The 15750-nt window shown below is 40.6% G+C and overlaps 2 protein-coding genes across 4 annotated transcripts; one reads left to right on the top strand and one right to left on the bottom strand.

The window, feature by feature from the left end:
* Positions 1 to 2484: 2484 nt before the first annotated feature.
* Positions 2485 to 5491, bottom strand: spcs3 (signal peptidase complex subunit 3). Its single transcript, XM_012836933.2, has 5 exons — positions 5239 to 5491; positions 4129 to 4202; positions 3642 to 3718; positions 2984 to 3099; positions 2485 to 2706 (listed from the first exon to the last, which is right to left on the bottom strand). Exons 1-5 carry the CDS (start codon positions 5379 to 5381, stop codon positions 2574 to 2576), a joined length of 543 nt encoding a protein of 180 aa, XP_012692387.1. The 5' UTR covers positions 5382 to 5491; the 3' UTR covers positions 2485 to 2573.
* A 1097-nt stretch (positions 5492 to 6588) lies between these two features.
* Positions 6589 to 14720, top strand: asb5b (ankyrin repeat and SOCS box containing 5b). 3 transcript variants are annotated; one of them, XM_031560050.2, is made up of 8 exons: positions 8491 to 8612; positions 10164 to 10221; positions 11071 to 11150; positions 11358 to 11465; positions 11954 to 12104; positions 12496 to 12630; positions 12833 to 13024; positions 13365 to 14720. In XM_031560050.2, exons 2-8 carry the CDS (start codon positions 10167 to 10169, stop codon positions 13490 to 13492), a joined length of 849 nt encoding a protein of 282 aa, XP_031415910.1. In that variant the 5' UTR covers positions 8491 to 8612; positions 10164 to 10166; the 3' UTR covers positions 13493 to 14720. The 3 variants fall into 3 exon arrangements, with proteins under 3 accessions (XP_012692533.1, XP_012692534.1, XP_031415910.1); XM_012837079.3 differs by lacking the exons at positions 8491 to 8612; positions 10164 to 10221 and adding an exon at positions 6589 to 6826; XM_012837080.3 differs by lacking the exon at positions 10164 to 10221 and having other exon boundaries at positions 8232 to 8612.
* Positions 14721 to 15750: the final 1030 nt, after the last annotated feature.

Here is a 15750-nt window from a genome sequence, read left to right as displayed (position 1 = left end):
TTTTCATGCCTATGTCCTACCATTTGATTTGTTTAATGTAGGCTACAGAGAAGAACAACTGTAACAGTGACAAAAATATGAATCGACTACAAAGTCCTAATACTCACCCATACATGCATAAATAGGCATGCACCCAGTGGCGGCGCCAGACATTTTTTTCTGCAGGTGCTATGGGGGAGCTCGGCGTTTTAGTGAGGGTGCTATGAAATGAGGATGATAGCCTATGTGTCACATGGTTCTCTACTACAACAACTTTACATGTTTGCTCTCTGAAGCGTCTTTGGGGTCCATGAAAAGCGCTAAACAAACCGATTGTATTATTATTATCATTATCTAGGCTTCTTCCGACAGACGCGCACATCTGCGACGGTCACTGACAAAAGGCATACAGCATGTTATAGAGTCCGCAATCCCAAATACCTAATTTACTTTAAAACACTTGTGGTAGTGAGGATTAAAGTTGGGTGACAGGTGACCACTATGCTACCATGTCAGATAGAGTGAAATGAATCTTGGAATAGCAGATAGAATTAACTAAAACAGTCAAAGAGTCAGAAATGCGTTAAAAAGTATATATTATTTCAGTTCACAATCATCAGTAATTACATAGAACCTTATGTATACCTAGCACACATACAGACTGCTTGTCTTAGGCTAAAGAGTCTCTGATTTTTTTAAGGCGGCTCCAAAAAAATCCAAAAAAGAGGGAAAAGGCAAAAAGTTAAAATCTTCGCCAAAAAAGGGCATATTCGTTGCTAATCAACGGAAACGAGTCTTCAGCAACACAGGGCAATCAATGCATGCAACAAATCAGACAGCTTTCATTAATGTTACACAGCTAACAATACCTTAGTTGCATCGTACTCCAACCACGCAAACTGTCCCAACCAGCTTTTACAAAAACTCCTTTGTTGGACTCCAAACATGCAAGGTGGATATTTCTGGAGTTTTGGTCTTCTCGGACCATCCTGAGCGTTCATGCTAATGTCACTGATGCTGCTAGCACTATGGTTAGCACCCTCAGTAGTGGTGGTGGGTTGACCTCCTTGACCACAACGTTCCTCTCCTTAAAAATCCACACCAGATACCCCTGGCATTGCTTCTTCTTCTACGTCAATCTTGTTTCTTAATCGTTCTTCCAAACATGGACATTTAGGTAGCAAGAACCGATGCATTGTTGATATTCACTTGAAACTACCACGCACTAGCTCGCTTTCTCCTTCAACCGTCCGGTAACGTCAACATTCAGGCGTGCGACGTGAAAGTTGGGTCAAAGGTTATGACAGAATGATTGCTCTGTGTCTAAAACAATCTGTTCATTTCAATCTGTTATTATTTTCTTTTGTGAGTTAAATATTATTATTACACAATAAATAACGCAGAATGAAATTAAATAACAATAATAAATAAACCATTATTTCCTTGGGGGTGCTATGGGGGTGCTATGGCTAATCCAGGGGGAGCTAGAGCACCCCCTAGCCCCCCCCTGGCGCCGCCCCTGCATGCACCTACCTACCTGCAAGAACTAATTACTCGCCAAACCTCCACCTGCACCCTCAGATCTTCAAACAGCTCGCTCCTCCGCGTCCCCAACACCAAGCTCCGCACCATGGGCGACCGGGCCTTTTGCTCGTCAGCGCCACGCTTATGGAACAGCCTCCCTGACCACCTAAGGGCAACGCAGACGCTGGACTCCTTTAAAACTGGACTAAAAACATTTTTATTCAGGAAGGCATTTCTAGCTTTGTGATAAATCACTGTCACTAAGTTTTCTATTATGCTTATGTTTACTAGTTTTATTTTATTTTTATAGTTTGTTTCTACTATGTTGGCACTCTGAGATTCTTTTGAATGAAGAGTGCGTTACAAATAAAATGCATTATTATTATTAAAAATAGCTGAGACAGGACTGACAAAATAGTTTACACATGACAGCCAACCAAATTCTAGTTTGTATTAATCCTCAATGGACATTAATATCATCAGCAACCATCTCTGTTGAACCACACAATTCTTCAGAAAAAAACAGCTTCTTGCAGAAAGACAGCTAAATAACTGCAACCTACAGGTCATTGGTTCTCAATCTTGCTACTCAGGATACCATACTGAACAGCTCAATTTTACTTCCATAAACACACCCTGGTTCACCCAGATGTATCTGATTTATCAAGAGCATGACAGTCACACTGGCTTTAATCAGGTGTGGACGGCAGAGGGCTCCAGGAACAGGACTGAGAACACCCGTTATTGTTCCTAGAGATCTGTTATAAAATAACAATGTCCTGTGAATAATGTTCTTGGGATGATTGCATACAGATGATTTTTCTTAACCACATGTGGATGTGAAATCCTGCATCAATTTCACCCAATTGATATATTTTCTAATATAAATTTGAAACTTCTCTGGATTAGTTTAGTCTACAGCTCAACTTCACTGAACTTTAAACCTAAGCCATAGTGTAAATGAAGCCACACGACACCAAATCCCACTCACTTATGGTATCCACTTTTATTAAAAGCTCCAACTGTAAAAGGCAGCACAACATTTACAAATATCAACTTATTCAGATCACTCAGTAGCTCTTAGTACTTTCGTACGCATCGGGGAAGGGGAGGGAAATATGTCCAGAGCCCATGACCAGGGGCAAGATCCCTGCATTCGGTACCACATTCCATGACAGGGTGAGTGTGATGTTCTTATTGGACCTGTAAGAAGAGTCCCACAAATACATCTAAATGAGTAAAGCACATAAACGTAAGGACAGAGTGACAGCAGCAGGACTGCGCTGCTCCGTGCGTATTAAACCTGGCAGTGTATATTTTGTTGTCTAAGGCTTACAATCCATGCCACCTAGGAATAAACTATTTTAGAGAAAGTAAAGTGAGTACAGTAATTAAAAATATACATATCCAAAAAATTATTCATTATGAATGTCATTTTCAGAACATAGAGAAATAAACAAAGGGAACAAAATATGCATACCTAAGGCCATTTCCGTCATCAAAGAAGAAGTACTTGGATTTGGTTTCCCTCAAGTTCAGCTTTGTGTTCTCACCCCTCAGGACTATTTTATCCCAAAGCACGACCTGGTTGAGGGCCTGAAAGGAAGTAGCAGTTTTATAAATACATAACAATACATTTACTACATTAGACTTGAGTGGAGATGACTTCTGAAATTTGCTCCAAGGTGTTTAGATAGGTGAAAGGACACTAAGGAGCACTCTTGAACAGAATACATCGCCAAACAAAAGTGTATCCCCTGGTGTGTGTGTTCGTTTATGGAGGTACCAAATTAAAACATTATGTTCAGTAGGTGTAAGAAACACAATTCATTCTGATGATTAAATGTATACGAAATTGTGTTATTTCCTTAAATCTGACTAAAATTAGACACCTTTTGTGAGGTGATGTCACTTGGGCCTGTCTTTTTCAAATGACCCGAGTGGTCAATAAGACTGGACTAATCAATGAAATGATTCATATAAACAAGGGAAAATAAGATATTGATTTATATAGATAAAAAAAATACATCAAAAACACAAAACGATGTACCTACATATGCCAGTTAAGAGGGGAGAAAAATAAAACCATTAATTCATCATTACACGTCAAAGTATTTTTAAAAGCGATTGAAACTTACATTATTCCTAGTAGCATACTCAGCTGATAGATAGAGGAAGAGCTGCTTTACATTCCAATCAAATATTGGCCGCAAATGTGAGTTATGTTAAGGGAAAATGAACATGATGCAGCTCTCTAGCTGGGTTTCCATCCAACTCATTTGCATATTTAAGCGCTTTCATGAAAATTTGGCTAAAGGAAATTCAAGTCTGTGCGCTTCTCCATCTGCTGTATTATGTGAACTAAAAAAATGGACACTCTAGCTGTGGGTTAAAAACTTGAGTTTGATTTGATGCAACTCCTCCCTCCCTCCCCCCAGCACATTCATTTCTTATTAGATTTAGATTGTATGTAAAACTCAGGATTTTCTATTCGAATGTTCAAAACACACTATAAAGTGGGATGGAAACCCAGTTTCTCTGATAATGAATCACCATCGTCAGTCACCATCATCATCACCACCACCACCATAATAACTAAACAAGTTCCTCTGAGTGAAAGGATATCAGCCGAGAGGTCAAATGTGAGGAAGCCCAAATCACTTCTCTCCCTTGGCCCAGTGAAGTCATCCACATTCTTCCTGCAAAAGTAGAGGTCAAAAGGCATAATCAGAAAAGTTGTACTTATACAAAGCCTCAACCCATATTTAGAAAATAGTCTTTAAGGTCAACATCTCTATGAAAAAGCTAAGGGTACACGTTAACAATTTGGAGACCTGTGGAAAATTTCCTGCAGGCCAACATTATTTCAAACTGGTAGACAGCCTACAAAGGGATAGATAGCCTAACTAACCCTTTCCTTCTCATAGTTATATTACTTTTCTTCAAAGTGGATTGACTAGGCCTGTTTGTTAGGGCCTAACAGTTAGGCTATATTGTTAGGCAGAGAGGTCTGCAAAAGTAAAATAATAATAATAATAATGTAATAAATGCTAAAATGCTTCTGAGACATGCTCAGAGACAAAGCTTTTTGATTGGTTGGTTTGCAGGTTGGAATCATTGCTCATGTTGGATTGTTACTGGTATGAACTAGTCTGAAAAAAAAAAAAATCATCTGAGAACACATAGCCTCTTTGTTTAAAAATAATTTAAAAAAACACCACACACACATTTTAAGCTGTGGCCTGCAGTCACCAAACAGCTCAAAACACAGCTATGCTGTTTATGCAACTTTAAACATCAAGCTTCCTAGACTGACTAGCGTTGCGTTTGCGGCACTGTTCCAAAATGACGTGCAGCGCTGCAATTGGACAGTTACGAACTCTTTACCAACAGTGCAGCCATTAACCAAATTCACAACTAGTTACACGAATTCGGGACTGACGAGATAGTTTCTAACCTCCTAGCTAATGATTTTAGAACAATAAGAACATTTAAACGTTAGCGCCTGTTTCGCTAACACTAACGCGGGCTTTATTCTCTCTCAAAAGCAGGAAGCTAATGTTACCATATGCTGGACAGCCTACTGTTCAGTCAGATGCACAGCATAATTATTATAAAAAACAATAATGATTATAACAAAAAATAAACAGATTATGTAGTTAGTTTCCCTAAGATTGCAACGCATTCCTGGAATTTCTTGCAATAGCACCAGTTATGTAGTTTTAAGACACTTACAGCATCACTTTCGATACGTGGATATCCACTGGTATGCTTCTGTCTTTGAATGCAGTCGTGATAAAACATCCAAACGTAAGAGCAGCCATCACACTCAGCGAGAATGCGAACAGGGAATTTGCCCTTGATAATACCGTATTCATCTTTCAAAACTTGTAATGGCAAGAGAAGACTAAATGTGAATATTAAAGTGAGTTCATCCAACAGCGTAAGACTCGACAGGAAATTGGCGTGATATTTGAAGATGAGGAAGTTGATGTGCTTCCTGGTTTTAGTTTAACGTAATTTAGTGTCTAGTGCCATCTATTGGCTTGGGGTTGATATTGCCTGTACTTTTTGATTTAGGACAGCAATGCTGAGCCCGAGTTGGAGTGTTTTGTCATGGATTACACTAGGTTTCTACATGATAAAAGTGTCGAATTGGTAGCCAGTTTTTCAACTTTTAGAAAAGCTTATTTGCAGCCATTGCTGTGGTTAATGTTTGATACAATAACAAATTGAAGTTGGGTTGTTGCAGGCCCTGTCTAGAACAATAAGCTACAGCTATAACTTTTTTGTAACTGAAAGGTTCACTGCAATAGCCTGGTATCAGATAGACAAGCCAGGTCTGATATATTTTGAGCAATGTCCCTTTTAATTGAAGCAGTGTATCAGTATAATTGAGTCTTGAGTAGTCCAGTAGTCTATTGTGCGAGCTGGCACAGAAGATCGAAGGCAAACATAAAGATCTGTGGTTACATGGCAGGGTCCCGTATTCCATACACAATCTTAGGAATGCCTTTTAATGACGATTGGGTCACTGAATGGAGACAGACTCCAGCACCCAGGATGGAGGTCTTACATCACACTAACACACACCATGATGGTGGACAGATCCAGTAACAGAAGGCCAGGCTAAACTAAGGCATATTCACATTAATCCAGAAAGACACCACCACCAAGTCCTACTCCCAGAGCATTATGGAGACAAACTTTGTACAGCCTCATCATTCACATCAGCACCCAGAAGTGCTGCAGTAGCCCTGAATGCTATCATTTGATTTGCACTGTGAAACGTTAAAGACAACTCAATGTTCATGTGATTTAATTTGATACCAATACAAAGGTTAATTTAAAAAGACATACAACTGCCCTCATAACTTTTGATTTGAAGGTAACAAATGACACCTCTTGACTTCTTCCAGCACTGTGACAAAGCCCATAACTATGCTTTGTCCAAGTGGCCCATTTTTCCATGGGTGGCTGCCTTTATCACCCGCTTGCCCCGAGCCCAGCTGCTGAGAGGAATTTCTGTGCCACAGTGGCATATGATCCCCCTCAGCACGCTGCCAAGCCCCCTCATTCCAAAACATTTGTGGTGCAGCAACAGAAACAGCGACTGCCACCGCAGCAATGGCTGAGTTTCTGGAGAGCCACTCATTCGTCTCACGGTGCACCAATGTCTACTTCTCCATATTTGCACTGTTCTGTTTCAAGCTCTTCATCAAGATCAGCTTGAACATTCTCACACATTTCTATGCCGTCAGAGGAAATCGCAAGGAGGCAGCGCGTATCGCTGCTGAGTTCTATGATTTCCGTCAAGGACACCGTGAGTTAAACTTTTTGTCTTCACTACAGGACAGATTTTCATTGAGACTGTATCTATGTCTTATTTAGTGGCTTTTGGGAAACAGATGTAGCATGCAGTATATGGTCTTTTGTAAATGAAGAGGGCCCTCACAGGTATGGAATGGCTTACTGTGTCTTAGAGCCACCCCCAGGTCTGTAAATCTGTTTCTCCAGCACTTTAATTTATTTATTTCCCTGTAGGATCTACTAAGATTTACAGTAGGTGCTAACAGAGTTACAGTTGTGCAGGAAGACTGGGGGGCTGCACCACTAAATTCAGACAATGCCCATTTGGGGCAAATATATTTTAGTTGCTTTTGTCCACATTACTGGGCCTTTTTCATGCAAATTTAACTTACCATTACTCTGGGCAACAATAGGCAAGCTTCCTAGGTGTTCAACTACTGGAAACAACTGAGTCCAGAATAATACGTTGTAGAAGCAGCACTTGAAAGTCTCAGACCGTATGTCTTAATATGAGGGGTAAGTCCATAGATTAGCAATTGAAATCATTATTATACTGTCACCAACAAAGACTTATTTTCTTGACTAATAGAGAATATTCTGATACATTTGAAACAGTTTGCCACACACAGATGGAATATAATTGACTTTGATTTCAACTGAAGTAGCTTCACTGACAACTGTGTGGGTAGATATACACAGTCCTTAACTGTCATCACATGAGACCCATACAGTCTTACTTGGGATAGGCTACGGAGGTAAAGGCACATACGGTTGGCTAGTTTTGGTTTTCCGGAAAAAAAAAAATGCTTCTAAATGAAGTTGTTATTTTAAGGATAGTAGAGACAGCATTTTCCACTCCATTTTTGTATATCTATTTCAGACCTTTTATAATGAGCCCTTACATCCTACACTCTGCAAAATATGAACAATGCCTAAAACACCTTAAGAAAAGAATCACAAGCCCATGTATGGACAGCACAGGGAGATTGGGAAACACTGTGTTAACAGCTGATTTATAACTGTATCATTCTTGCAAGTAGGGAAGTATTTTTGCATTTTGAGAACAGAATGTAATTAGTGCCTTTTATTTTTCAGTGTCAAATCCTCTCAAAATTATTTAGTTCTGCTTATTGTCACTGAAGGCATAGTTCTATGCTCTGAATCGTTGGATTGTGTTATTGAATTATGACTTGAAGGGGATGCAGGGATGTGCACAGTCACGTTTTCGTAAATGTGACAAGAAATCACGGAAGGCTCTGCTCTCCCCTCATCTCTATCGTACTGCGTGTGTGGTTGAAAACAAACTGCGTCACATACGTTGGACTAAGGGGCGGGGCCGCGTAAGGAGGTTGGTATGACATTGTAACCACCGACATTTCCTTAATGCACAAGTCGAATCATAAATTAATTTCAAAATCAGCAGTTCCCCTCTGCAGCATTAATGTCATGAACGCCGATTTAAACCGATTCATAGTCTGCGATAAAAATAGCTCGGTGCTATGCTATCCTTTTCCACAGTCTCTCCCCCACCCCTCCCAGCAGAGGTTCCCAGCCTGCTCATGTTCTCTAGAACCGAGGACCGTGTGTAACAACAACAAGCCGTTAGCCAATCAGAATAGGGACCAGCCTGGCTCACTCTGCCTGGCACTGCAAGCAGTATTGAGCTGATGCAAACATGCCTGAAGTTCCTACACGGGAGAGCGAGCTCACCGAAAAGATACCAAAGAAAAGACCATTAGAGGATATATATGATTATCATCCCCCAAAGAAATCGTGCTGGGGAATTTTAACTAGTCAAGGTGAGTGACATCATTCGCAGCCCGTCAAACTGTACCCCATCACGTGCTTCATGTATGTGTCGCCCAACAACATGTAGTGGTGTTCAAGTTTTATTTTAGGAAAGGACTACAATTCCAATATAATGAAGAGCGATCTTATTTTGCAATATTCTGAATATGTCGCTTTTGTAATTTTGTGCCAGACACATATCCAGTGGGTGTTATATAATAATGTAGCAATCCAAACAACAGCTCTCTCTACCTTGATCTGCGTGGATGGTTGACTGTGAATTGGAATACACTCGTTTTGCATATTGAAGCCTTGTTGGCGGATGTGCCATGCAATTTAATGAATCAGGAATGACACTATAACATAAACTAAGGAAATAATTATACTCATGATAATGTGGTTTTGTTGTAATAGGGAGATATTATTATTATTACTATTATTATAATTAATAATAATAATAATAATAATAATAATAACAAGTGTGGTGGTAGAACATGACTAATACCAGTACCGCTGTGACTAGTTTATTGTAAGCGACCAATGGTGGTCCTACTATCATAACTACTTGTAGTGGCAGTAGTAGTAGTAGTCACAGTACTAGCAACACTAAAGCAGGGGATCAGGTTGTCATTGACTTGTTACTGGTTAATCTCACACTGCTTTCAGGACACCTAAAGAGACAACTCACCCTTGAGTCACATGTAGGTCACATGAGTCATATAGGTTTGTTCTAAAGAGCCTTATCGTGACTCATCTTCATGACGTTTTGTTTGTACACTTAGTAGATCATATGACATCAGATTATCTTCCAGATTGCGTTGATGAGGTTGGTCCTTGCAGAATTTTTGGAATGACCCAAACCTATTTAAAAATGTCCGTCAGCGACATTTGAACTTCTCCAGGCTGTATGAGCCATGTTTGGTAAACTGACAACCGCATGCATATTGAAGGCTCCTTGCTCTAAAGAGGAGAGGCACCTGCTATAAATCATGCACTGAACTGGCTGTTATTTAGCTGTTCCTATATTACCTTATCTAGTAGTGCAGTACTTGCTCTAGTATAATGTACCAATAAGCACTTGGATCACTGACAGTGTCAGCTGTTAGCTGTTAGACTTTGAGCTAGTTTAGCAAAGGATCATGGGAGTTCTGCTGCTGTTTGCTGGAATCCCAGATTAGGTCACTCAGGCAGTTTGTGCTTGTAATATTCATGAGGTACTGCATTCAGTCTGCCTGAATAGACTGCCCACTAAAGAGCAGTGCCAGGCATCTAGTGAAAGGCCTTCTTGTTGCCACCAATGCTCTCTGTATGTGGTGCATGACTCAAAATGACAATACTGCTAATAAGATTTGCAGTTTCTTTTGGGATGGGTATGTGTGGACGTTATCCACAAAAGTTAAGGTCTTGCTTTTTTTTATCTCAAATTGACTTGCATTGGTGCCTGCAGGTCATCTTGCCATTTTAGTTTTGTCCATCACACATATGTTTTCAAAGATGGCTGATGCCAATTCGGGCTTTTAAATTCAGCCCTTGTGAGGTGACAGGCATCCTCTTGTCCGCAGGCCATGTCGTCTTACTCCTATCAGTGGCTAGATGTTCCATGGGGCGACGGGGACATGGGTACGTACCGTTCAGCACAGACACCTCGGCTGCGAGGATAGCTGACAGGGACGTACTTGGGGAGAGTGTCCGTTCTCTTTGTGTGTGTGTGCTGGTGTCTGTCTTAGTGGTATGTGTCCTCGGTAGTGGACAGATTTGGGTGAGCAGGGGATAAATATAGCTGCTCTAATTTAGCATGTGTCCAAAGGCCTGGAGCTCCTGAGGCCGTGTACATGTCACAACAGAAAGCAGAAGTTCAGAGCAGGTTCTAATGTTTTCTGTAAGTCAGTTGATTGTATATAGAAATGTGCATATTTGGTTTATTGCATATGTGCAACATAGACCTGCAGGTTAGTCTAAAATGTCAGAATGGGAAAATTGTGTTTCAGATTGCAGCTAAATGAACGCTATGGCCGCAGATAAAATATAATCTTAGATAATGTATGCTTGTATCAAATGTTTTAGTGTTTCGACTGAAAAGATGTACAGACGTACAGGGATGGTACTGGATGTGAAGCTACACAGTCCTCAGTGCTACTTAAAACTTACCAAAACAACATGTCAGTCAATGATACTCTTGTATTTGTTGCCCTTAAAATGTTTTCAAGGATTTATCCTCAACAATTAAATAAACATAAACCTCCCTGCTAGAATATCCAGTGCTTAAATAGCTGATGCAAATACATGAATGGATCTGATACCGCGTCTGAACTGCTTAACAGCACATTTAGTAAAGGGGGTCATTTGTTATTGGTTACATCATTTTTAAGAGTATAATCATGCTGTGTATTAACATGAGAAGCTGATTTGTGTATGTCTCTGTGTTTGTGTGTGTGTGTGTGTGTGTGTTTGTGTGTGTGTGTGTTGTAGGATCCTGGGCTGACCGTTCCCCACTCCATGAGGCAGCATGTCAGGGTCGTCTGCTGGCCCTGAGGACTCTCCTCTCACAGGTACACACACCTCAGTACCACCCTCAGGACAGGTGTAGGAAAATAAATGTACCCAGTGCAGTCACAGGGACACCATGAATGTTGTGAGTACTGAATATGTTTTATGAAGTGCATCTGAACTACATTGTTATCATCACATTTGAAACAAACTAAGCCAGGAACAGTGAACAGTTTGTGAGTAAATACCTGTTGTTTTTTCCACATAAGGGTTACAGTGCAAGCATCATCACAATTGATCATGTAACTCCACTGCATGAAGCCTGTCTGGGGGACCATGTGGCCTGTGCCAGGGCGCTCATTGAAGCCGGTGCAAACGTAAGTTGACTCTGATGTGATGACTAATGTTTGACTAAGATGCAGCGTTTAATACCTGTCAGTTCTCAGATTACGATAAACCTGGTATATCTAATTGACTATGTATATCCAAAACAAATTGTCCACCAAGGTCTAGAGAGATAGCATAGATTAGAAATAATTCAGAATAATTTAATAATTTATTATTAAGTGTTAATTATTATTTGTTAATTGACAATTATGAATTATTAGATATGGATTCACTGTCTGTTGCTTTCAGTGTGATTTTCTCTATGTTTCACCCCTTGCTTTCTTGTGTGTAATTTTAGGTTATGTATACATTTACATAAAATGGCGTTTGTAGCTTGTGTTGCCAGTGATGTTTAAAGTTCAGCCTGTACAAAAGTGAAAAGGACCATACAGTGGTGTCAGTACACCAAGGGGCACAAACCAGAGTAATTTCAGCTTCACCCCCCATACATTTGTGTATTGTTCTGTTTTCCTCGTAGGTAAATGCTACCACGATTGATGGGGTGACACCATTGTTCAACGCCTGCTCAAGGGGGAGTTCCACTTGTGCAGAGGTTCTTCTGGAAAATGGTGCCAAGCCCCAGGCTGAAGTATGCCGGCCGTCACCTATTCATGAGGCAACGAGTAAAGGTATACTCACTTGCACAAACATCATTCTTAGCAGTAGCCTACATAAATCAGTTTGCAAGTGGCACAGTAGTACACTATTACAGTAATTTGTGGCTTTCTTTATGAAGTATTCATAAAAGGCTTCATAGTAAAAACATAATTAATAAAGAAAAAATAAATGAAAGTGCACTGTTAATTGCCTGTTGGCATTTTACCTTTGTTGTTTTTTTTCCTACTTTTAGAGCTTGTTTTGTTAAAATATGTCATGTTGCTTGAAGGCATGTCAGGCTGTCAAAATGTTGCCAAAAACGTCTGTTAAGAGACGTTCCCTGTCTTCCTATGCATTTCCTGTCCCTTCAGCTATTAAAAGCAGCCAATCAAAGTGATGCTGATGATGATTCTCTGTTTCCAGGTAAAGCAGCGTGTGTCGAAGCACTACTTGCTTGGGGTGCAGATGTGGACTATGAGATTCCACATCTGGGAACGCCGCTCTATATTGCCTGTGTGTCTCAGGAGCTCCAGTGTACGCGGACACTTCTAGACGGTGGTACGTGCACATTTGTGTGAACAACGTCGTGAACCAGGAGAGGTCAGACACTAAATCGAGTGGATGGAATACCAGTGCATCCCACATTGCATTACTAAAGAACAGAACGGAAAAATGCATTTGCAAATGCGCCATGATTGTAACTGCCTGTTAACTGTAGAGTGGGATCAAAGAGCATAATAATTGGTATATTTCTGTTTAGGAGCCAATGTACAGAAAGGTCACTTCCTGGAAAGTCCTTTGCACGCTGCTGCTCAGAAGGACTGCACAGAGGTCATTAAGGTTCTGCTGGAGTTTGGGGCCAACATAAACGCCAAAAACCTGGAGCTGAAGAGGCCGGTGGAGACGGCACCCCCCAGCAGCTTAGCGGAGGGACTGCTGCTACTCTATGAGGGTATTGCTTTTCACTAAGGCTATCCCTGCACTGAGGCTATCCCTGCACTGCTATGTGATCCTGAAGCTTCATGTGGGGCCATTGACCTCGTCGGCTGTGTGCCTACTATTACAGGCCTACTAGTGCAAGAATGGACAGACTTGAGCTGGGATAGGGAGAGTTGTTATCAGTTTGACAGGCATTGTTTTAGCATTTTTAAGATCTTCTCTGAGAATGATTTTCTTCTAGATGTTGACTGCTGTTATTGTCATGGTAGTGTACATATGTAGCGTTGCAGTGCTTCTTTACTTGTCATACATTTATGAGTATATATTTACACGTTTTTATGTCAATCCTACAGCAACGCCTCGCTCTCTGTTGCAACTGTGTCGTCTGGGCATCCGAGACTACATGGGCTGCTCCAGGCTCCACCTGATTCCTCAGCTGAAGCTCCCCACACTCCTCCAGAAATATCTGCAGTATAGATAGACACCCAGCACGGAAATCCTCCCCCACCCTCTCTTTGCCTTTTCCTCCCCTCCCCCCTCTCTGTGTGTCATGTCTCTCACAGTTACTTTGACCTCTCAGTGGCCTACGTCATTTTACTGTTATATTTGCCATTACACAGTGCATGCAACAATGCTCTGCTCCGGTCTTGTTAATTAACCTGTAACCTGTAAGTGCTCTGTGTACTGAGTAGTTTGATTGCATTTCTCTGGACATTGCTAAGCCTTAATGCCATGATGATCAAACTCTTCATGACTAAGGAAGTGAGGTCAGTACATGGGACAAGTAGGAAAGTCAGACGAACATAAAGTGTCCCTTTCCTTGCACATAAATACCTACACAGGAGTGAGAGCATTGTATTACAAATTGTTTATGACCATATTTCTGTAAACTACCCACGTGTTAATTTTATCATGGCTGTCGTTCCATCTTCCTAAAGAGCCAGGACTCCCTCAGACACTCCCTGATGAGCATGCGTATTTCATGTTAACACTGATCATTTAGATTCATGAGTTTGGTTATGGGTGAATGTCCTTTCAGACAAGTGTGAGTCTCAAGTTCAGAATCAAAGAACCCCCAGTATGAAAAGGAACATGTTTCCAAAGATGCGGATGATACAGCAGAACTTACTATAATTTTAGACAAAATGTGGAACTAAACTCATATTTCAGTGGCATGCTACACACTTGAACACATGAATTCCACTTTGTTGTAACAAAAGGGTTGGTCTGGCCCTAAATTAATCTAAATATATTTTTTTATGGAGACTGTAGGGCTTTAAAAAGGTTGCTTTATATGACAATTCTACTATGAGAATGCATCAAATAACTACATTTGTCTAAAGCCCAAACTGTGTTCCAGCCAACTGGTATCTTAAACTAAACTGGCAAAGTCCATGTCAAGCACGAGGGTAGAGAACAGTAAGGAAAGTTTGTTGTGCCAAGGACTGTGGCCACTGAAACTGGGTCATCTGTACACTGTGTGCTTCCGTAACTTCATTGTCATAGTGCTACTTATCACTGATTTTGAGCCAATGTCTAATGGACAGATGTCATGTGAATTGTTGTTAAATAGATACATCTTATTTCTTATAGTTTGCTCCTGAAAAAAACATATTGTGTGTTGTACATATCAGTGTTCACAGAATGTCACTTTCATTGTGTGTGAATGTGTGAATGTACAAAGGTTAAATAAATGTTACTCTGTTGCAGAGAAGTGTGTGTGTGTGTGTGTGTGTGTGTGTGTGTGTGTGTGTGTGTGTGTGTGTGTGTGTGTGTGTGTGTGTGTGTGTGTGTGTGTGTGTGTGTGTGTGTGTGTGTGTGTGTGTGTTTTGTAGTCTGTGTGTGTGTGTGTGATTTTTCATGCAAATGGAATCAGACAAAATGAGTGTGACAGTTATATGTGCGTAACAGTTATATGTGACTGTGAAGCTTATCAATCTAGCTCAGCCTTTTTTGCAAAACAAAGGGTACTCTGTCAATTTCACAACTAAGTTTGTGCTCCCTTATGCATAAAAAAAGAATTTGTAATACCACCCCAACACCCAAGGCTGTAAGAACTGTGCTGTTAAATGGCTTAAGTGAACAGACACACCTGGGGAAAAGCTCGTCTTTGGAACTTGGGAAAAGGAAACACAAGTCCACATAAAATCAGATCATGTCCTCAGTGGGGGTGGTCATAAGCACTCTAATTAGATTGTCAGTTGTTTCTCTGTTAAAAAATGTGTAAAGCTAACTGTTGTAAATCAGTAACTGCAGTGTTAAGCAGTTTGACAACAACCAACGTATCTAAGACACTTGTGACTGGCTGACACATCGACTATAGTAGGCCTCAACAATTTTAAAATCCTCCTGAATTGTGTAATCTTTTCCACTCTCCTTACCTCAAAATTATAATTTTGGACCTGCTGCATAGTCCAGGCATCACACCTTAAAAGCCCTCAGCTCCATGAACTCTTAACTTATCGATTCACAAATTCACAAGTGGTAGGCTTTTACAGAGACGTAAGGACTTTGGGTAACCTAGACTTCATGACAATAAACCACAATGCAATGCATGTGAGTGTCAGCAGGGGGCAGAATAACATTTCTTCAGTATAGGTTAGTGTAAAACACTTGCATAACACGACAGAATCAATACCTGTCAATTGCAGTCAGTAGCATAAGCCCAGCCATAGATCTACTTTATCAGTTTGTAGTTGATGCCCAATTGTCCATTAATTAGAAGCGCGTGGCGTCTTT

Source organism: Clupea harengus, chromosome 22 (genome assembly GCF_900700415.2).
Source record: "Clupea harengus chromosome 22, Ch_v2.0.2, whole genome shotgun sequence".
Classification (NCBI taxonomy): domain Eukaryota; kingdom Metazoa; phylum Chordata; class Actinopteri; order Clupeiformes; family Clupeidae; genus Clupea; species Clupea harengus.
This window is presented reverse-complemented; position numbering and strand designations above follow the sequence as displayed.

What these genes read in the sequence shown, in the direction of transcription:
- spcs3 (XM_012836933.2), bottom strand. Translation starts at nt 5,381, where the DNA reads ATGAATACGGTATTATCAAGGGCAAATTCCCTGTTCGCATTCTCGCTG. An exon ending in CACATTTGACCTCTCGGCTG is followed by an intron (nt 3,719 to 4,128) that starts ATATCCTTTCAC and finishes AACATAACTCAC; the next exon opens with ATTTGCGGCCAATATTTGAT. An exon ending in GATGACGGAAATGGCCTTAG is followed by an intron (nt 2,707 to 2,983) that starts GTATGCATATTT and finishes CTCTTCTTACAG; the next exon opens with GTCCAATAAGAACATCACAC.
- asb5b (XM_012837079.3), top strand. Translation starts at nt 6,631, where the DNA reads ATGGCTGAGTTTCTGGAGAGCCACTCATTCGTCTCACGGTGCACCAAT. An exon ending in TGATTTCCGTCAAGGACACC is followed by an intron (nt 6,827 to 11,070) that starts GTGAGTTAAACT and finishes TGTGTGTTGTAG; the next exon opens with GATCCTGGGCTGACCGTTCC. An exon ending in TCATGAGGCAACGAGTAAAG is followed by an intron (nt 12,105 to 12,495) that starts GTATACTCACTT and finishes CTCTGTTTCCAG; the next exon opens with GTAAAGCAGCGTGTGTCGAA.